General features: G+C 53.4%; 1 protein-coding gene across 12 annotated transcripts in view; it reads right to left on the bottom strand.

The window, feature by feature from the left end:
* Nucleotides 1-15,433, bottom strand: part of ARHGAP8 (Rho GTPase activating protein 8) — a 51,146-nt gene extending 35,713 nt beyond the window's left edge. For 2 of the 12 annotated variants that reach the window (XM_081483971.1, XM_081483974.1), the window contains exons 1-2: nucleotides 14,115-14,187; nucleotides 615-723 (exon numbers count right to left, since the gene is read on the bottom strand). In XM_081483971.1, coding sequence (XP_081340097.1) covers nucleotides 615-717 — 103 coding nt within the window. In that variant the 5' untranslated portion in view covers nucleotides 718-723; nucleotides 14,115-14,187. Of the gene's footprint in view, nucleotides 1-614; nucleotides 724-7,016; nucleotides 7,207-7,412; nucleotides 7,542-14,114; nucleotides 14,302-15,250 lie in introns of those variants that run through there. The other 10 variants (XM_081483966.1, XM_081483961.1, XM_081483967.1 and 7 more) reach the window with 10 other exon arrangements.
* Between the last annotated feature and the right edge of the window lie 6,016 nt (nucleotides 15,434-21,449).

Genomic DNA, 21,449 nt, shown 5'->3' with positions numbered 1-21,449 from the left:
AGAAGGCAAACTTCAAATTTCAGGTGAGGGTAGACTTCGGTCTCCAGATACACTGGATGAATAGTGTGACCACAAAATTTAAGTCTACCTGGAAACCCACAACGTGACCTCATTTGGAAATAATGGCTTTAGAGATGAAATGAATTAAGGGGAGGTCACTCTGGATTAGGGTGGACCTTAAATCCAATGATATGTCCTTAAAAGAAGAGGAAAAAGGGCTTCCCTGGTGGTGCAGCGGTTAAGAATCCTCCTGCCAATGCAGAGGACACAGGTTCAGTCCCTGCTCCAGGAAGACCCCACATGCCTCCAGGCAATTAAGCCCGTGCCCCACAGCTACTGAGCCCCTGCACCGCGACTACTGAGGCCCACGTGCCTAGAGCCTGTGCTCCACACGAGAGCAGCCACCCCAACGGGAGCCCCACACACCGCAACGGGGAGTGGTCCCCATCTGCCGCGGGCAGAGAAAGCCTGTGAGCAGCAGTGAAGACCCAGCACAGCCAAAACTCAAAATAAATACATCTTTAAAAAAAAAAAAAAGAGGAAGGGACACAGAGACCCAGAGGGGAAACCAAGAATCTCCGCCCGGGACGGGGCTGGAAGAGGACATACTTTACCTAGTTCGGCCAGCTCCTCCAGGTCCAGCCCGGACACGCTCTGCTGGGGCGTAGGGTGGCCCGGAGGCACCGTCCGGACGCCGCCTCCCGAGGATCCAGGCATGGGGTCCTTCCGACACCCAGAAGGAGAAGCACACGGACTCAGAGAACATGTAACGCGAGGGTGCCGAGCGTGAGGAATTAAGGCGCGCCCTTCACGGGGCCTGCTTGCTCTTTAACTTCCCTCCTTGACAAAGGAAAGGCAGCCACCTCTGCTCCGCCTGGACCTCAGGTCACTTTCATGTTTGGCCTTCAGCCTGCCCAGTGCACCCCCCCACCCCGACCCGTGGGAAACTTGCTCCTCGAGGAGCCACGTGAGGTCCTGGGAGCTGGACTCCTGGACGGCGGCATCCACCCCATGGTTGGGCTCCTATATCTGACCTCCTCCTCTGCAGGCCCTGCACACTGATGCATGTGAGTGGACAGGGCCCCCCCCCAACAGCCCCCTGTCCCAGGAGAGGAGGGCAGAGGGCAGTGGAGGGGGAAGGGACGTGGAGAGAGAACAGCACCTCCAGGGCCAACACAGTTCGAGGACAGCATCGTTCCATCTTCACCACCGCCTCACAGATTCACACACTCACTCCTGTACCCACTCTACAGAGGGGGCAATTGAGGCCAACAAAGATCACCTAGAGCGCCACATGGCTTCACAGCAGGTAATCACCACCAGCTATGACTTTACCACCTGATTATTTTGTGCCCTGGATGCTGATTCAAAACCTGTGCAAATCTTTACACTACTATCCAAACGACGGAATATTATGGTACATAAAAAGGAATGAAGCACGGACACCTGCTACGACATGGGTGATCCTTGAAAATATTATGCTAAGTGAAAGGAGAGCATGGCAACTCACTCCACTATTCTTGCCTGGAGAATCCCCATGGACAGAGGAGCCTGGAGGGCCACAGTCCATAGGGTCACACAGAGTTGGACACGACTGAAGCAACTTAGCACGCATGAAAGAAACCAGACCGCAAAAGACGGCGTGAGTCCACAGAAGAGTCCATTCTAGAAAAGTCTAGAGCGGGCAGGTCCATAGAGACAGAGAGTAGACTACTGGGTACTAGGAAGTGGGGGGCAGAGCTTAGGGAGGTGATAGCAGGCAGAACGGACGCTTTGAGGTGAAGAAAATGTCCTAAAATTGACTATGGTGACGGCTGCCCATATCTGCAATTACACTAAAAACCACAGAACTATAAACTGGTAAATTTTATATTTCGTGAATTATATCTTAGTAAAGGTGTTTTTAAGAATGAACAACGCTAGGTGAAAATGGCACATACAGTTTGGTCTATTTTTTGAGTAGTGAAAAGAAACATAGGACATTGCTTTTATTTATTTATATTTTGCCGTGCTCACGGCTTGTGGGATCTCAGGTTCCCTGACCAGGGATTGAACCCGGGTCCTGGCAGTGAAAACTGGTGAGTCCTAACCACTGGACCGCCAGGGAAGTCTCTAGAACATTGTTTTTAAAATGCTGGTTTCTGTGAGTTCTAGAATTAGGATTTATAAATCCATTTATTTTTCCACATTTGTCCCTTTTTCATTTTTGCAAAACCCGGTATTATACTTAATATAAGGTTAAGTCATATGAACTAAAATAATAAGGTCTTATGAACATAAAAACGCTTTAAACCTTGACTTCTTTAAAAAAAAAAAAAATCCCCACTTGGTAGCTATGTGCCATTTGCCATCTTATTTTACAGGTGGGAGAACTGAGGCAGAGATCAGGGGGCCAGCCCCTGAAGGGCAGTGCTGTTGGACTCCAGGACACTGGCCACAGATATAAAGAGCAGAGAGGCGGGGTGGGGGGCAAGGAGGGAGCGGCCAGCCCCCTTTCCAGGGGGACCCCTCAGAGCCAGCTCAGCGAGGCCGCACCTGCCCACCTTGGGGGCCAAGTCAGAGTCTGCACTGCTCTGTGACAGGAGCCGGTGTTCAAACACTGCAATCTAATCTAAAATGAAAAAAAAACCCGTGCCCCAAACTCCACAGTTCCACACACCCAGCAGAATGTGTACATCTGTGCGACAAAGGATGTGGGCTGGAGTGTTCCGAGCTGCAGCACTAAAACAGCCCCCAACTGGAAACGACCCGTGTCCACAGATGGTGAAGGGAGCTGTCAGGGCGGACGGTGTGTCCCAGCGGTGAGGATGCTGTCGGGTTAGGTGGGAGAACATCTTTACGCTCAGATGCTGAAACAGTCAGCAGGGAAGGCAGGAGGGCTGTATCACCTTCCAGGAGCTCAGCTAAGAGAGAGAAAGGCAGACGGAGAAAGCCCATAACAGATGCCACCAATTTCCAAATCCAGGGGAAAAGCATGTGTTTTCTTATGTTCCTGCACTCGGAACAATTTTCTTAAAAACAGCTGGAGACAGAAGGAGGGCAGGAGGGAGAAGCCCCTGCCCGGCTCCATCACCCCATTTGTCAGAGAACAAAACTGAGGCCCGTGAGGTGCAGACAGTGGCTCAAGGCCACACAGGGCGTCATCCCCAGGGCGCCTTCCAGGCCTCCTGTCTCTTTCAGAGTTTCTCTCTCCTGACACAGTGAGCCTGGGGTTTTGGCGTTTCCCTTCTGAGAGCTCTCCATGATCTGGGGGCCACGTCACCAGGGCCTGTTTCCTGGTGTCCAGTTTCAACCAGCCTCCTCCCTGCCCCCCCACCGCTGTGAACCCCGCCACCTGCTCCCCGGGGGGCACTCTGCCGTCACAGATGATTGTGCGGCTTTGCCAAGGGTTGCGCCCTCTCTGGGCCGAGGCGTTGCAAGAGCCCAGCTGGCTGCTGGTGGAAGACCCTGGGCAGGGCACAGGGGGAGAGCCCGTGAGAGGGGGAGGGGAGGGAAAGAGGGGCAGAGACCCCAGGAACAGAGGGTGAGGGCTCACGGGCCACTGGCACACCCTTCTACAAGCCCCGGCCCCCAACACGTCCTGGCTCCTCAGTGCCTGCAGTTCTGGGGGGCAGGGGCCCCTCAGTGTGACGCCCCTTTGAACACCAGCAGTCCAGATGCTAGATCAGCCCCACAACAGCCCACACTAACACCAGCAATTGGGCCTGCCACCACCTCTGCCCGTAGCCCCCCGCTGCACCCCTGCCCGGGCCTGCCTCGCCTGCCTCCTTCAGACCCCACAGCTCCGGAGGCGGGGCGAGCTGGGGGTGCAGTGTGCACACGGATAGGGTTTTCTCCTGGCATCATGAAGGGCACAGGGCACCGGGCAGGGGAGGCCCCACCTGGGCCCCCCGCCCACCTTCTCCACGTCAGGAACACGGGGCTGCCTTACAAATCCTGCCTTCCCCAAGCTGGGGGGGCCTGGGAGGACAGCAGGGGTGATCCCAGGGCTGAGCCCCTGCACCCAGGCCTGGCAGGGCACCCCCACACACACACCAGCTGCAGTGAAAGTGAGAAAAGAAACTCAGCCGTCTACACCCACAGCCCTGGACCCGCCCAGGTGGTCGGTCTGCTAGGAGCCCTGGCGGGAGCCTGGCGAGCTGCAGACCCGGTCACCAGCACAGGGGCCTGGGGGGCTGCAGCCAGTCCTGTGGGGGGCTCGGGGCCACCCTGTCATTCCACTGACACTCATGACGCGCGGTAGGGGCTCCCGAGGTTCGAAGATGGGAGGAGGGCACCGTATCCGCACCCCACCCTCGGCGCCCGAGTTTCCAGCCCTGCGTGTCCGCCTTGGCAGGCCAGCCTGTTACCCACAGCTTGAGGGCAACCAGCTGAGGGCACCCGGGTTGGGGGGGACAGGGGTGCCTGATTGGAAACACAGGGGCCACTTCCTGGGGGCCTGCCCACCAGGGGAGGAAACACATCCAGAACATTTTTGCTTCAAAGCCTCCCAGGAGGCACTGACGCGGGGGTGAGCCACCAAGGGGCCCCAGGCCTCCCCCTCGGCCCTCCGAGCAGTGGGGTGGGGGGAGCACCGGCCAGCCCGGGAGCACAGCCTGAAGCCCCCGACCCTCCGAGGACAAGAAGGCTTTGTTTTTCCTCCAGACTCGGCTGCAGCACCCAGAGTGCTTTTCACTCCTGTTTTTCCCTTTGCAAGCTCAAAACCTTTGCCCGGCCGCCTATCTCAAACAGCGCAGGCAGCGTTATCCGTTTTGAAGTTTGTGCACCCAGGCCTGAGTGTGTCACACACAATCCGTGCTTCGTTGTGGTGACAGATGGCTGGGGGGAGGGTAACTGTTGGGGTGAGTTGGCCCTGCAGGCCCATAGTCGAGGGAAATAGAAGGCTCACCTACCGTTGTGGGCTGCTCCCCGGGCTTGGATCAGGGCCCCGGGGGCCTGCCTTGGTCCCCTGCTGCATGTACTCAGTGAGAACCCACCCCGTGTGGGACGGACACACAGCCAGGGCAGAAGAAGGAAGACCCTCCCAACCCCGCCCTATGCTGCCCAGGCGATCCTCAGGGAGGCCAGTGTCCTGCTCCCACCAGGCCCCGCACAGCTGCTCTCCAGGCCCAGGAGCCCCAAGAGGCTCTGATGGGTCGGAAAGGCCCTTGGAGCTGAGGGCTCCTGCACCAGCCTTGTGATGGTTGGCTTTATATGTCAATTTGGCTGGGCTACGGTGCCCAGCTGCTTGGTCAAACTCCAGCCTAGATGTTGCTGTGAAGGTGTTTGTGGATATGATTAACATTTACAATCAGAATCGCCAAGCTAGTATATCGTCACCCTGCTTATTTAACTTCTATCACCCTGCTTATTTAACTTCTATGTAGAGTATGTCATGCGAAATGCCGGGCTGGATGAATCACAAGCTGGAATCAAGACTGCTGGGAGAAATACTGACAGCCTCAGATGTGCAGCTGACACCAGTAATGGCAGAAAGTGAGGAGGAACGAAAGAGCCTCTTGATGAAGGGGGCACAGGAGAGTGAAAAAGCCACCTTAAAACTCAACACTCAAAAAACTAAGATCACAGCATCCAGTCCATCACTCCACGGCAAATAGATGGGGAAAAAGTGGAAACAGTGACAGATTTTATTTTCTTGGGCTCCAAAATCACTATGGATGGTGACTGCAGCCAGGAAATTTAAAAGACCCTTGCTCCTTGGAAGAAAAGCTGTGACAAACCTAGACAGCTCTATAAAAAGCAGAGACATTACTTTGCTGACAAAAGTCCATCTAGTCAAAGCTACAGTTTTACCAGTAGTCACATACAGATGTGAGATTTGGACCATAAAGAAGGCTGAGCGCCAAAGAATTGATGATTTTGAACTGTGGTGTTGGAGAAGACTCTTGAGAGTCCTTTGGTCTGCAAGGAGATCAAACCAGTCCATCCTAAAGGAAATCAACCCTGAATATGCATTGGAAGGACTGATGCTGAAGCTGACACTCCAATACTTTGGCCATCTGCTGCGAAGAACTGACTCACTGGAAAAGACCCTGATGCTGGGAAAGAATGAAGGCAGGAGGAGAAGGGGACGACAGAGGATGAGATGGTTGGATGGCATCACCGACTCAACAGACATGAGTTTAAGCAAACTTTGCAAGATATTGAAGGATAGGGGAGCCTAGTGTGCTGCAGTTCAAAGGGTCACAAAGAATTGGACATGACTTCGTGACTGAACAAGAAACCTCACAAATGGACCCTTTTTCCTCGGTAGCAGGCATCCGAGTACCAGCTCCATCACCCCCGACCTCCCCCACACTCCACCTGAGTCCACACATGCCTCATCTCCTCCCTGGGCCTTTCACTGTCAAGCCCTTTCCCTCTGAGCCGGGCAGCACAGCCCGAGGTTGGGGGACGTGGGTGCCAAGGTGCCACCAGCATCGCGAGGCTGTGCCGGCTGGAACCTCAGACCAGGGGCACCAGCATGCAAAAGAGACTTATGATCACCTGACGGCTCTAATTATAATTCACAGCAAAATGGTTTGTTGCTATAAAAATATACTTGCACATTACACAAACAGACCCTCGCAGCAATTATCCTAATGCAGTAGTTACAAATTATCATCTACTTACCTTGGGCAAATTAGCACCAGATTCAATTTAAGTGGTGCAGGCGGTGTGCGGGGTGCATGGAGTGAGAGCCGACACCCCATATTTGCACAACCCTGCTCTCTGCTCAGATGGTGGGGGGCTGATGAAAGGCTCTGTGGGGAGGGCAGGGGTGGGCTCGAGGCCATCCAGCTCTAACCCTGTATCTACGGGGGGGCACCCAGAGAGAAAGCGGCTGGCATAGGGTCCCACCAGGGCAGGGGTGCAAGTCCAGGTGTGAAGGGAGGGGCTGAGAAGGGGGCCACCACTAAGCTGGGACCCCAGGTTCTCGGGGTACACCCCATCAAGAGCAATTTTCACCCTTTTGTCTCAGCGATGTCACAGATTTACAGATACAGATCCCACTACCCACTTCTCATGACAAATACCACTGGGTCCCGGACGCTGGCGAGAAGGCAGGTGTAAATCATTCTCGCAGGAAGTGGGGCCTGAAGTCACTGGAACCGGGCATGACAGCTGGGTGAGACACCCAAAGGTGGCCACAGCAAGGTCCAAATGAGCTGTGACCTGCGGCACGACATTGTCAGAGGCCTGTCCACAAGTCCCAGGGGCGCTGGGCTGAAAAGACAAGGTGGGCGTTGGGGTGGGGGTCTGCTGAGAGCTGCGGGAGCCTCCCACCCTCTCCTGTGGTTCTTGCAGACACCAACCTCAAGACTGGGGGCCGCTCCCCTCCCCAGCACCCCTGTGGCCCTACCCTTGGTACCCAGGTGCTTGCTCAGGTGTGCGGCTCTCACCTGCACGGCCCTCAGGAGCGCATCTCATACCTCTACACTCCACTGCCACTGTCTCTGCTTCAGCCACACGGGCCTCAGGCTGGAGCCTCAAACAGGCCAGGCTGTTCTTGCCTCAGGGCCTTTGCACGTGCTGTCCCCTCTCCCTGCAACGCACGGCGACTGCAGGGAGTAAGTGATACATATGGTTCCTGTTATGACCATTGGCTCAAGTCCAAGTTAGTAATTCAGGCTGAATTCAAATCTACCTCCTCATTGGTCCCCTTGGAGGTGGGATCCACAGGGATAAACCTCCCCTCCACCTTCAGATCCTTCAGTATAGAAAGATCTGGCTACAGTTTAGCCAGGTCAGATAAAGACTTTCCCTTTGGAAGAGAAGCTATGACAAACGTTGACAGCGTATTAAAAAGCAGAGACATCACTTTGCTGACAAACGTCCATATAGTCAAATCTATGGTTTTTCCAGTAGTCATGAACAGATGTGAGAGTTGGACCAAAAAGAAAGATGAGTGTTGAAGAACTGATGCTTTCAAATTGTGGTACTGGAGAAGACTGTTGAGAGTCCCTTAGACTGCAAGATCAAACCGGTCAATACTAAATGAAATCAACTCTGAACATTCACTGGAAGGACTGATGCTGAAGCTGAGGCTCCAATACTTTGGCCACCTGACGCACAGAGCCGGTTCATTGGAAAGGACCCTGATGCTGGGAAAGTTTGAGGGCAGGAGAAGGGGACAACAGAGGATGAGATGGTTGGATGGCATCACCGACTCCATGGACACAAGTCTGAACCAACTCTGGGAGATGGTCAATTATAGGGAAGCCTGGAGTGCTGCAGTCCACGGGGTCGCAAAGAATTGGACACAACTGAGCAACTGAACGACAACAACAATGAAGCCAGAGAGAAAAGCACCCCAAGTCCTGGGGGATGATCAGGCCACCCGTACTTTCCAGGGCCAGGGACCTGGTTCTGCCCTCTCTGTGTCCCATCCAGAGACCCCTCTGTACCCTGCAGTGTTGACCCCCAGCCCCTGCGCTGGCACTGTGAGCAAGCAGCATGGAGGAAGAGTCAGGGGAATGGGTTCCAGCCTGGGTCACTCCTACTCAGGGGGTCTCCTCAGTGAGGCTGGTCTGCCCCCCAAGACCCTACTTCCCCACCTGTGAAATGGGCACAAACCTTGCTCCCCCCTCACCCAGTGCCACAGTGAGGACCAAATAAAGTCCACGTGAGCCATCACTCTGAAAGGTTGGGCACTCCAGAGGCAGATGCACGTAATGGTCACCAGGGCTGTGCAAGGCAAGTGGTGATCAGAAGACAAGATTAACCTTATTCAGATCCTGATAAAAAATAAAAGAACTTATTTATGGTCCAACTCTCACATCCATACATGACTACTGGAAAAACCATAGCTTTGACTCTGGACCTTTGACTATGAATATGGTCCCTGACTACGGACCTTTGTCAGCAAAGTAATGTCTCTGCTTTTTAATATGCTGTCTAGGTTGGACATAGCTTTTCTTCCAAGGAGTAAGCGTCTTTTAATTTCATGGCTGCAGTCACCATCTGCAGTGATTTTGGAGCCCCCCAAAATAAAGTCAGCCACTGTTTCCATTGTTTCCCCACCTATTTGCCATGAAGTGATGGGACCAGATGCAATGATCTTAGTTCTCTGAATGCTGAGTTTTAAGCCAGCTTTTCCCCTCTCCTCTCTCACTTGCATTAACAAGCTCTTCAGTTCCTCTTTGCTTTCTGACATAAGGGTGGTGTCATCTGCATATCTGAGGTTATTGATATTTCTCCCAGCAATCTTGATTCTAGCCTGTGCTTCATCCAGCCCGGCATTTCGCATGATGTACTCTGCATATAAGTTAAATAATCAGGGTGACAATATACAGTCTTGACGTACTCCTTTCCCAATTTGTAACCAGTTCGTTATTCCACGTCTGGTTCTAACTGTTGCTTCTTGACAAATTTCTCAAGAGGCAGGTAAGGTGGTCTGGTATTCCCATCTCTTGAAGAATTTTTCACAGTTTGTTGTGATCCACACAAAGGCTTTGGCATAGTCAATAAAGCAGAAGTAGATGTTTTTCTGGAACTCTCTTCCTTTTTCAATGATCCAACGGGTGTTGGCAATTTGATCTCTAGTTCCTCTGCCTTTTCTAAATCCAGCTTGAACATCAGGAAGTTCTTGGTTCACGTACTGTTGAAGCCTTGCTTGGGGAATTTTGAGCATTACTTTGCTAGCGTGTGAGATGAGTGCAATTGTGTGGTAGTTTGAACATTCTTTGGCATTGCCTTTCTTTGGGATTGGAATGAAAACTGACTTTTTCCAGTCCTGTGGCCACTGCTGAGTTTTCCAAATTTACTGGCATGTTGAGTGCAGGACTTCCACAGCATCATCTTTTAGGATTTGAAATAGCTCAACTGGAATTCCATCACCTCCAACTAGGTTTGTTCAGAGTGATGCTTCCTAAGGCCCACTTGACTTCACATTCCAGGATGTCTGGCTCTAGGGTGATCACACCATCGTGGTTATCTGGGTCATGAAGATCTTTTTTGTATAGTTCTTCTGTGTATTCTTACCTCTTCTTAATATCTTCTGCTTCTGTTAGGTCCATACATTTTTTCTGTCCTTTATTGTGCCCATCTTTGCGTGAAATGTTCCGTTGGAAATTTCTGAAGAGATCTCTAGTCTTTCCCATTCTATTGTTTTCCTCTATTTCTTTGCACTGATAACTGAGGAAGGCTTTCTTATCTCTCCTTGCTATTCCATGAAAGTGAAAGTGAGAGTCGCTCAGTCTTGTCCAACTCTTTGCGACCCCATAGACTATCCAGTCCGTGGAATCCTCCAGGCCAGAATACTGGAGTGGATAGCCTTTCCCTTCTCCAGGGACCTTCTCTGGCATTGCGGGGGGATTCTTTACCAGCTGAGCCACAAGGGAAGCCCAAGAATACTGGAGTGGGTAGCCTATCCCTTCTCAAGCAGATCTTCCCGACCGAGGAATCGAAGCGGGGTCTTCTGCATTGCAGGTAGATTCTTTACGAACTGAGCTATCAGGGAAGCCTTTAGAACATCTCAAATTCTTAAGTAAATCCATCAGCCCTCCCACCTACAATGCAAGCTGTTACAACAGCACAGACCTGGGAGCTCTGGGGACAAGGGTGGGAGCAGAACCCCTCACAGCTGCCAGGGCCCTCAGAGGCCCCTAGAACTTGACCCCAAGGGGCCATGGCCCCAGGAAGAGGTGCTTTCTGGAAGCCCCACACATGCCCTGCAGGTTCAAATCCTCTGCCCTTTGGCCCTTTGACTTCAACCACCAGCAGAGCTAGCTGTGGGTGATAAATGCCCTGACCCAGTCCCCAGGAGGCTTCCTTTGATTGTTTTCCTTTTATAAGCAGGCAGGGGGAGGGAGTGGGCAGGTTCCCAGAAGGCTCTGAACTCCTGACCTGCCAAACCTGTTCCTTCCATGGAACAGCCACTGGCTCCAACCATCCAACTTCTTGCGCCCTGCTCTGACCAGCGTCACCGCAGAAAGCACGGCTGGGGAACAGGTCCCAACCAGGTCCCTACAGTCTTCCCTGGATGTGGGGGGAGCGAGACACTAGTCCTAAGGGGGTAAACACCGGTAAAGCCGCCACGCCCTGTTTTAGGCACTTTGCACAAATTACATTTGTTTCTTCCTCCAGGAACCCCATGAGTAGCTGACAGCATGGGGTCAAGCTGTCAGCTTTTTATGGGGAAACCAGGGCGTGGGGTGACCAGCTCCTGGCTAGCAACTCTCGGTCACACAGCTGGGATGAGGGCTCAGGGAGGCAGGTGCCAGCGGCAATGGTTGACCAGGGCACACTCCGGCTGCTCTGAGCCTCAGAACACCCTGCTGCCTGGGAGGGGAGAAAATGGGGACCTGACTCAGCCGGGTCTCCTGCCTGGTGGGGACCCAGGAAACTGGACAGAGGCCTGATCCAGCTTCCAGCAGCCCTGGGAGCCTCCAGGAAGACGGCTGAGGCGGTGCCCTCCTCCGGGGCATCTCCGAGGGCACCTCCGCCCACAGTGCCCAGAAAGGGATCCACCGATGTGCCCCGGGCAGCCGGGGAAACCCCTGGATACACCCATCACATCTTCCAGTGAGCATCAGTTTCAATCAAAGGACTGAAGGAAAAGTTCATGTACCTGAAAGGAAACTGAAAGCATTTCTTTTTTGCCCAAGCTACTCTCACAAGGACGAAGAGAAGTCACTGGAAGGCTTGGAATGTCTTCCCCCAGGAGGCGGACCTCAGGGCCCTGGGATGTGCCCCTCCCTCTCCCTTCCCACCCCCTTGCCGCTGGGGAGGGCGTGGACGCTGCTGTCACAGCATGGTAGGTCTAGCTCTCTACTTTCTGGCTGGCCATGGGACCTCAGAAAGTCACCTAAACCTCCCTGCCTCAGTTGCCTCATCTGTAAAAGGAGACAGTAACAGCCCCTGCCTCGTGAGGCATGTGTGAGTGAGGAATAAGGCAATTAAGTGTGCAGTTAGGGGACTTCCTGGTGGTCCAGGGGTTAAGAATCCGCCTTGTAGTTCAGGGGAGGTGGATTCGATCCCTGGTTGAGAACCTAAGACCCTGTAAGTGGTGAAGCAACTAAGTCTGCTCACCACAACTGCAGAGTCTGTGCACCTCAGTGAGATCCTGTGTGACCTGAGGCAGCCAAAAAAAGAAAAAGCATGCAGGTAGGGCCTGAGAGGCTCAGCAAAGGTGAGTGTGACCTTCTGGGGGAAGGACGGTCAAGGGCGGCACTTTACAGGTCAAAAGGCTGAGTCTCCAAAAGGGAAAGTGACCTGCTCAAAAACTAGGTCCCTGACTTCTCCAGGGGCTCCTTGTCCCCATCCTGCTGCTTCCGTGCCTCGGTGTCCCCACCGGTGAAAGAGGAGAAGATCAGGGGGTGGGTGTGCCCACCAGGCACCTCCAGGGTGGCAGAGCTCTCGCTGTCCTCTCTGTACCCATCCATGAAAGCCTCTCTGAAAGCCACCATCCATGGTGTGCCCAGGACAGCCTCACATGGCACTGGCTTGTCAGGGAGATGCCAAGATCCATGGGATGTTTAGTCAAGTTTTCAGACCTCAAAACATCTCATTACAGCGCTCACTGATAGAGTGGCTAATGATGTGGCATAGATACACAATGGAATACTACTCAGCCATAAAAAAGGATGAAGTAATGCCATTTGCAACAATACGGATGGACCAGGAGGGCATTCTGTTTTGTGAAGTACATCAGAACAAAAAGACAAATACTTTGTTTTCACTTACTTGTGGAATCTAAATAGCAAATGAATACAACAAATGAACAAGCATCTCACTGAGGTTGCATTTCAGTGACTCAGTGATATCATCCAAGTGCATTCCTACCACCTGCACCTGACCACCTGTCAGGTACTGCACAGGTGTGTCTACCCCCACCTCACACATGGCTTATCCCTAGCCAACCACAGCCTCCCAGCTTCTGTGTGACCTTAGTGTGCTGCACTCTTTCCTGCCTACCTTTCACCCGTTTCCCAACTCAACGGTCACCACCTCCAGGAAGCCTTCCCAGACCTTCCACAAGCCCCTGGCTTCCCTATGCCACACAGAGGCTTGACTCTGAATCCCCCTTGGGCAGGGACTGGGGAAGTGGCCGTCCACAAGGACTAGACGGGTTCAGGCCTGTGCACTGTGTCCGTCTTCACCCATCAGCCCCTGCTCTGCCGCTGGCTTGAGAAATGGCTTAAAGTCGCTGAGTTAAAGCAGAAACTCACAAACAAGAGCCTAAAGCCGCTGACAGAGACCGACCAAAAGATATCTGGTGGTTAGATTTTGAGTTCTCACCAGGACAAATGTCAGCACCGCATTTCACGGACAAGCAGTGCGGTACTCTTTGGAATCCACAAGCCCTCCGTCACAAAACCTCAAGTCTGTGAGCTCCAGGCAGTCAAAGCTAGGTCCCCAGCCCGGCCGAGACTCAGGAATTCCTCCCCGCCCACCCTGCTGCCTTCTCCCCGGGAGCTCTCCACACAACTGGCCAGGCCCTGGGGAACCCCCAAGCCAGCGCTGGGGACAAGTGGCCCTGGGCCAGGGCTTGCGAAAAGGGAAGGTAGCCCGGGGCTCTCTCCTAAACTGGCAGTTTGGGAGGCTGATTTAACTTTGGGGCATATTAAGTCTTGGGGGGTCCATCCCATGTGACCAGCGGGCAGTAACCCCCAGAGGGAGCCCCTGAGTCTGAATAGGTTCAGCACCAGCTCTGCCTGAGTTTTCTCATCTGTGAAGCAGGTGGATGCCTCCCAAGTTCGGGATGAGGGAGCTGTGCAGGCGATCGGGGACCCCGAATGAGGGGAGGAAAAACGGGGAGGTCGGCGAAAGTTTGGGCTGAGACGGCCCAACCAGAACAAACCCAAACAAGAAAAGGCGGGAGAAGCGACGGAGCAGGGAGGGAGGCGGGGGACGGGGGTGTAGGGAGGGGGCTGGGAAGAGAGGCGGGGTCGGGAGGGGAGAAGGGCCGGAGCGAGGGATGCGCGCGCGCGCGTGGAAAACGGGAGGTGGGGTGTGCAGGGGTGGGCGAGGGGCCGGGGTCCGGCCGGGTTGGAGCGATCGCGGCCCCCACCCCGGGTACCGCGCCCCGCCTCGGCGTGCCCGCCGGAGCAATGGGCCGGGCCTCAGAGCCCGTGCCGCCTGCCTGCCCGGGCCCAAGCGGGCTCCCTCCCGCGGACACCCCGCCACCTTACCTGACGCAGCCCCACGGGCACCTCACCTGGGCTCCGCGAGGCCCGGCGACTCACCTGGCCCCGCCCCGGACGTGGCTCCCGCGAGGCCGCGCCCCTCGCGCCGCCCCTCCGGCGCCGTCTCCCTGGAGCTCAGGACTGGAGTGACCCAGGGTCACCGCGAGTCAGGGCTGCATTTCTGCGCATGGGCAGAGCCTCTGCCCCAGCCCTTTGCCCTTGTTCGGTCGCTCAGTCGCGCCCGACTCTTTGCGACCCCGTGGACTGCAGCACGCCATGCTGCCCTGTCCATCACCAATTCCCGCAGTTTGCTCAAACCCATGTCCATTGTGTCGATGATGCCATTACCCCCTTAAAGTGAAAGTGAAGTCGCTAAGTTGCGTCCGACTCTTTGCGACCTCATGGACTGTAGTTTACCAGGCTCCTCCGTCCATGGGATTTTCCAGGCAAGAGTACCGGAGTGGGTTGCCATTTCCTTCTTCAGGGGATCTTCCTGACCCAGTGATGGAACCTAGGTCTCCCGCATTGCAGGCAGTCGCTTTACTGCCTGAGCCACCAGGGAAGCCCTACTGACCCCCTTAGGTGGGGGGTCATATACTCAGGAAAGCTCCGGGTAGCCCTGGAGGTGCCATTGAAGAGTCCGGGGCCCCAGGCAAGGGGATGACTGGTCTTCCAATAGGATTGCATTCAAGTCCAGAGGGCTTCCCTGGTGGCTCAGACAGTCAAGAATTTGCCTGCAATGCCAGAGACCCTAGTTCCGATCCCTGGGTGGGAAGGATCCCTGTTGAAGGGCATGCAACTCACTCTAGTATTCTTGTCTTGAGAATTCTGTGGCTAGAGGAGTCTGGTAGGCTCCAGTCCATGGGGTCACAAAGAATCGGACACGACTGAGCAACTAACGCTTTCGACTCTCATCCAGAGAGCAGTTCAGGAGCGGCATTCTAAAGGTGGATCTTTCTATCAGGCTGTCTGTCGCCCACCTTTCTGGCTGCAGCTCTGTCTCCACCGCCTCCCCCCAGTCTCCCTGGTTTCTGAAGGTCAGCGCCGCCGCCTCAGGGCTGAGTCGGCATTTCTTTTCATCTCTACCCACTCCCCAGCTTCCTGTTTTCAAAACAGCCTATACCGGATGATCACCAACTAACTCTCCTGAATCCAGACTCCTGCTTCTGGACGCCCACTTGACGTCTCCACGTGCAGGCCTTCGAAGGCAGCTCAAGCTCCACACGTCCACCTGGACCCCTCTCCTGGGCGTCCACCTCCTTCTCCACTGGCCCCTTTCAAACCAAGGGCGCAGCCTTGGCTCCCCTTGTTCCCTCACCCTCCATGTGTGGTCCTAGGATGAGCCCCAGTAGCTCTTCCTTGAAGACATGTCACAATGCCACCACTTCTGTTCACCCACACTGGTCCAAGTGGCCCAGGCTGCCAGCATCTCTCACGTGGCCCAGGGCCGCAGCCTCCTGACCCATGTCCTGGTTCTGCCGTTGCCCCCTTCCCTCTGTATCAACACGGCAGCTCCGGGCGGCGGGGGGTGGGGGGAGTGGGGGTGGTCCTTCCTGCGATGTTGTCCTGCCCCCTCCTCCCCCTCCTCCTCTCAGGGGCAGGGGCGGGCACAGCCTCAGGCTGCCATGCACGGAAGGTGGCGTGGCTGCTGGCAGCTCTGGGGTTGCATGTAGGGGGCTCTGTGGTCCCCAAGGGCCAGTGTACAGCCGCCAAGATGGAGTGTATTGACCTTCCCCATTTCTAGGGGGCGGGGGGATCTGACTGCAGAGGCCATACTGTGGTATCACCCTCTGCCACAGACTGGTGCAGGGTCCAATCACGCGGGCCTTCACCAGGGCACAGCGAGCAGTTCAGGACACTCCAGTTGGTGGGATGAGCTGGACTTTGCCTGGAAGTTTGGGGAAGAAAAAAATCCTGCTCTGTCCTTTCCCCTCCCCCACCCTAGCTGAAGCAGCATGGTGCTCCTGGGATAGCAAGCAGCCATCCTGGGACCACAAAGAGATCTGGGCTTGGAATAAAGCAAAGACGGCAGGGGACTGGGTTCTCCATGACCCTGTAGAGCCCCTGGTCAAACCTGGGTGAGGCCCACACTTCCTTGGGCACCAAGAGATTTTCTTACTGTTCAAACTAGTTTGGACTTTCTATTTCTTATGACCAAAAGTATCCTCTGATAAAACATCGTTAGGCTTTTTAACCAAATTGCAAAGAGTTTCTCTCCTTACAGTACTAGCAGAACAAAACCCAGGGAAGACCTGGGTGGCTGAGCCCAAGAGACAAGACCATTGCAGGGATAGGAAGGGGGTTAGACAGACCAAAACTTGATCCTCCCCAAGGTCAAGACAGCTTAGGGACTTCCCTGGGCATCCTGTGGCTAAGAAGCTCCCAATGCAGGGGGCCCAGGTTCCATCCCTGATCAGGGAACTAGATCCCACCTGCCACAACTAAGAGTTTGCATGTCACAGCTAAAAGACCCTGCGTGGGGCAACGAAGATCCCACATGCTGCAATTAAGAACCAGCACAGACAAATAAATAGAAATAAATATAAAGCAAAAGACAGCTTCGCGCCAGTTGTGCTAACAGTAAGCTTGAAATAACTGAATATGGTTTAATATTAGTGGGAACCAGTACTTGGCTCTAAACTTTAGCTGTTACCTTTCCGAGGCAGGCCAGCACTATGAGGCTGTTTGCTGACTGCAGTATCTCCAAGTGTCCAGTCCTGCGTCCAGCACATGGTAGTCACTGTTCTCAATCAATATGAACGAATGACTGACAACAGTTTCTCTCTATTGTCCCCCAAACAGCTGCCTTTTTCTGTGCAAAGAATCTGTAACCATCCTGGCATGTGGACTTGTTCACCTCACACAGCCCCAAAAGTGAAAGTGAAAATGTTAGTCGCTTGGTCGTATCTGACTCTTTGCAACCCCACGGGCTGTACTGTGGGGATTCTCCAGGCAAGACTACTGGAGTGGGTTGCCATGCCCTCCTCCAGGGGATCTTCCCGACCCAGGGATTGAACCTGGGTCTCCTGCATTGCAGGTGGAATCTTTGCCGTCTGAGCCACCAGGGAAGCACTTGCATGTTATTATTTGTATCCCTGCTCCCAAAGGACTTTGATGGTGAGAAGACAGAGGGGTCCATGGTGCTGCCTGACCTCTAAGTCACGTGCTCATCTGAGCCCCTGGATAGATCGGGAAGGGGGCCTATTTCTAGGTCAAAACTCTTCTCCCCTCTAAAAACATGACAAGAAAATGGAGGAGATGCCCCATGACTTGCATGCTTGATGGGTTTCAGCTAGTGTTTATGCTGCCTTCTCTTTTCCTTTTGTGGAATATAAGCATCTTTTATTATCAAGGTAAGATCAGCCTCATGAAACAGGGACAATTTTCTGGTTCAAAAAGCCACTTTGGACAGAAGAGAAAACACCCCCCACCACCACCAGCTGGTCTATGACTAGCAATGTAATTTCATGGCATTAAGATGTGTCGGGGGGAATGCTGCCCTCCTCGCTTCTGTGTTTTGTGAAAATCTCATACAAATTCCACAACCACAGCTTAGTGATATTAAAACATATACAATAAAGCAATCATACAGAATGATTCTGGGAAAAGAATGCAGGTGTATCCCGCCATTCGTAATAAAAGGCAAAAGAAGTAGAAAGAAACTGTGAGACCCACACCAGCTCCCCTTTTGGTTCTTTCTTCTGTTTTTTTCCCCAAGCACGTCTAATCAGTCACCCACAGTTAGTCATTCCCTTTTGTAGCTGTAACAATGACTCCTTGCATTTCAAATGCTTTGCAATAGAAAAGAACGAATAATAATGCAAAATGAAGGAATTACATCTGAACACTATTATTCCCAGCTTTATTAAATTTGCTCTGTACAAATGTTTATGAAGTCGGAGAGTTGCTTTTCCCCTGAGCCGCAAATTCCACATTAATAAGTGCTGGGGGATGGGAGCTTGAAAGGAAGGAGGAAAGAAAGACCCCTCGTCCGTGGTCTTGGGCTTCTCGTTTTTCCCCCAAATTAACTCTCCCTGCCAGCTGCTTGAGCCAAGATGTGGTCTGCTTTGAATCCTATTAAAACCATGAAACCAAAATTTCCCCACTAAGTGTGGGCTTGGGCATGATATCCAAGTTGAGCCAAAAGGCATCTAGGAGTTTGTGTTCCCACATTCCCCTTTATGAGCACAGACCAGCGAGGTGAGGGGCTTTATTTGCTGCTGTGCAGTCCAGCCAGGAACCCAAGCAAGGTTCCTGACCGCCTACCCTCCTATCATGTGCCCTGGTCCAAATTTTAAGCAAACACGTTTGGTTGTTAGCATTGACTGTACACTGAGTACATGCCCCTTGATGTCTGCTGCCATTGTTCGGATCTAGTTCTCGAAACCGTTTTGATTTACAGCTGAGCCGGTCCCATTCCTGAGGCCTTTTTGGTATCAGGGTGGAAGGTTGGTTGTGTCCTCTGACACCTTGCACCTTTCAAATGCCTTTGCTGTGTGCGGACTTCCCATGTTACCAGTCTCTCCACCCAGGGTGGCCAGACCTAGGAGTTTACCCAGAGTCCTTTGCAACCAGGACCCTGATATTAACTAGACTCCACCACTGTGACCTACACCATAAGAGAGAAGGCGGCCCTGCAATGTTTTATGTGAAAGGGAAGCCTCAGATGTTCAGCTGGGCAGGGGGCGGGGAGGGAGGGGCCTGCAGTGGGTACAAGGTTGAGTACCTGGGACATGATGGCTGTTGGTGCTGGTGACAGTTGTGGGTTTGGCCCAGGATAACTGGAGCATTGTTATGTGGTGAGAGCATTTCCATACAGTGGGAGTGATTTCAGGGGGGCCTCAGCCTGCAGCTGCTTGAAGCAGGATTTTGGTTTCTGGCCAGAGACTGAAGTCAGGCCGCAGCGAGAGCACTGAATCCCAGCCACTAGACCAGTGGCCAGTGACAAGACCCTGCCCATATGGCTTTGCAGAAAATGAATTTCCACAAAGAAATGGAAAATAGTGAAACAAGTAAAGTGTTTATTAGAAGGGGAAAAAAAAGAGTATGTGTGGATAGACACACGGGTGGGCTCAGACAGCAGCGCCCTCGTGGTAGCTGAAATCATCTCCTTTGCTTGGTTCCGTTTATTTGGTTTATCCCAGTGTCCTCCCATGTCTGCACACACATCTCTTAGCCAAGATAGATTCCAGCGAAGAAGCCTATGAGTAGGTAGACAGCGCTCCCTTTTGACCTCCAAGAAGCCTTTCTGTGCATGTATAGTCGGGAATGTCTCCATGACCTCGAGAATGAGAGATATGTGGTCTCTCATCTGGGCAGGGCTCAGCTCCTCCTCTTCATCTTGGAATTATCTGTCCACAAGGGACGAACTCCAGCTGTTCAGCCTAGGGCCCATCTATCTCCTGCCTCAGGAGCATCTCTGAGTGGTAGAAGCATCTGTGTGGAAGGAGCATCTCTGATTGGTAGGAGCATCTCTGAGTGGTAGGAGCATCTCTGAGTGGTAGGAGCATCTTTCTGTGGTAGGAGCATCTCTGAGTGGTAGGAGCATCTTTCTGTGGTAGGAGCATCTCTGAGTGGTAGGAGCATCTCTGAGTGGTAGGAGCATCTCTGTGGTAGGAGCATCTCTGTGGTAGGAGCATCTCTCAGTGGTAGGAGCGTCTCTGTGGTAGGAGCATCTTTCTGTGGTAGGAGCATCTCTGAGTGGTAGGAGCATCTCTGAGTGGTAGGAGCATCTCTGAGTGGTAGGAGCATCTCTGAGTGGTAGGAGCATCTCTGAGTGATGGGAGCATTTCTTGTGCCTTAGCAGCTTCCCTGTGCAATGGAAGTATCTCTATGGGGTGTGAGCACCCCTGTGGCTGCAGTAGTGGCAGCTTTCCCACCAGGTCTGTCATATGCGATGGTTTGAAGCACTCCCGACCCACCTCCTGACAACTACGTGCGTGCACTCGGTCGCTTAGTCAAGTTCGACTCATTGCAACCCCGTGGACTGCAGCCCGCCAGGCTCCCCTGTCCATGGGATTTTCACTGCAAGAATGCCGGAGGGGTTGCCATTTCCTACTCCCAGGGATCTTCCCGACCCAGGGATCGGAACCCTTGTCTCTTGCGTCTCCTGCATTGGCGGGTGGGTTCTTTACCACTGTGCTGCATGGGAAGCCCCCTGACAACTCTAGGAGTTTCCAACATCCTTTAACAAACTCCTTCTCGGTGTAATCTGCCAGAATCTGCTTCCATGGCTTGCAAATAAAGAGCCTTGCCTGGCTCTGCACCCTCCTATTTCAGGCTACCCTGTTACTCCTCCCCTGCCCAACACAGGCCGACATAAATTCCCATGGTGAAAACAGTAATGTCAGCGTGAGAAATTTCTCTTGTGACGAAGTTGATGATACCTTACATTCGTATTGCTTTTTACACCCTGTTAAAGCAATTCTCAGCTCTCTGCAAACACATTCGTCAATGAGGAGAAGGGTTCTTGGGGCTGAAACCATCAGTTCGCTCACCCATTATCACCTTCAGGTCAAAACCCATTAAGTGCCTGTTGGGCTGCACACCCTGTGAACTGCACAGAGCTTCTTCATGAAGGATGCCGGGTACCTCGGGGCTCATCATCTCACAGCCCCCGCTCTGTGTGTGTCCACAGTGGAGCAAAAAACATCGCCAGTCATAGGATATTACATCTGGAAAGACTCGCACTACAGATCAGGAATCTGAGGTTGGGTGACTTGGCCCAATATGACATAGCAAGGTCATGACTAATTCAGGACTGGAACCCTGGGTCCTGGCTCTGCCCACGAGGGGCATGCAACACACGTAAATATATAAAATGCCATCACCCAGTATCAGCCTTCTCCCCACCCACAGACCACCCTCCTCTAGAGTGTTTGGGAACATGCCAGGTTATGCTGCAGTAACAAACGTCCCCGGTCTCAGGGGCTTACACCAGCTTGGGTCTACTTCTCATGCACATTGCCCATCCGCAACCCCCTGAGAACCGGCCTAGCAGCTGCATCTGGATATTGCCAATCTCCACGCAGAGAAAAGGAGAGCTCTGGAGGATCTCTGCCTGGCAATGAACAGATCCAGCGCCAAAGGGCCCCTGTGCTCAGAGCTGGCTGGCCAAAGCTGGTCACAGCATCCCACCCAGCTCCAAGGGGACTGGGAAGTGCGGGCCTTCCGTGTGCTCGGAACCCGAGCAGCTGGTATCCACTGTAGCTCACAGCACGCACACCCCCAGGATCTGGCTGAAACAGAGATCCAGCATCAGCAGGTGTGGGCCGGTCTGAGACTCTGCATCTGAGAGCAAAGGGGAGAGTGGTCAGGAGAGTCCCCTGGAAAACCTACAAC

This window comes from Giraffa tippelskirchi, chromosome 4 (assembly GCF_054371585.1).
Source record: "Giraffa tippelskirchi isolate mGirTip1 chromosome 4, T2T-mGirTip1v1.2.pri, whole genome shotgun sequence".
In the NCBI taxonomy this organism is placed as follows: Eukaryota; Metazoa; Chordata; class Mammalia; order Artiodactyla; family Giraffidae; genus Giraffa; species Giraffa tippelskirchi.
Note: the sequence above shows the minus strand (reverse complement) of the source record. Positions and strands in the feature narration are given on the sequence as shown.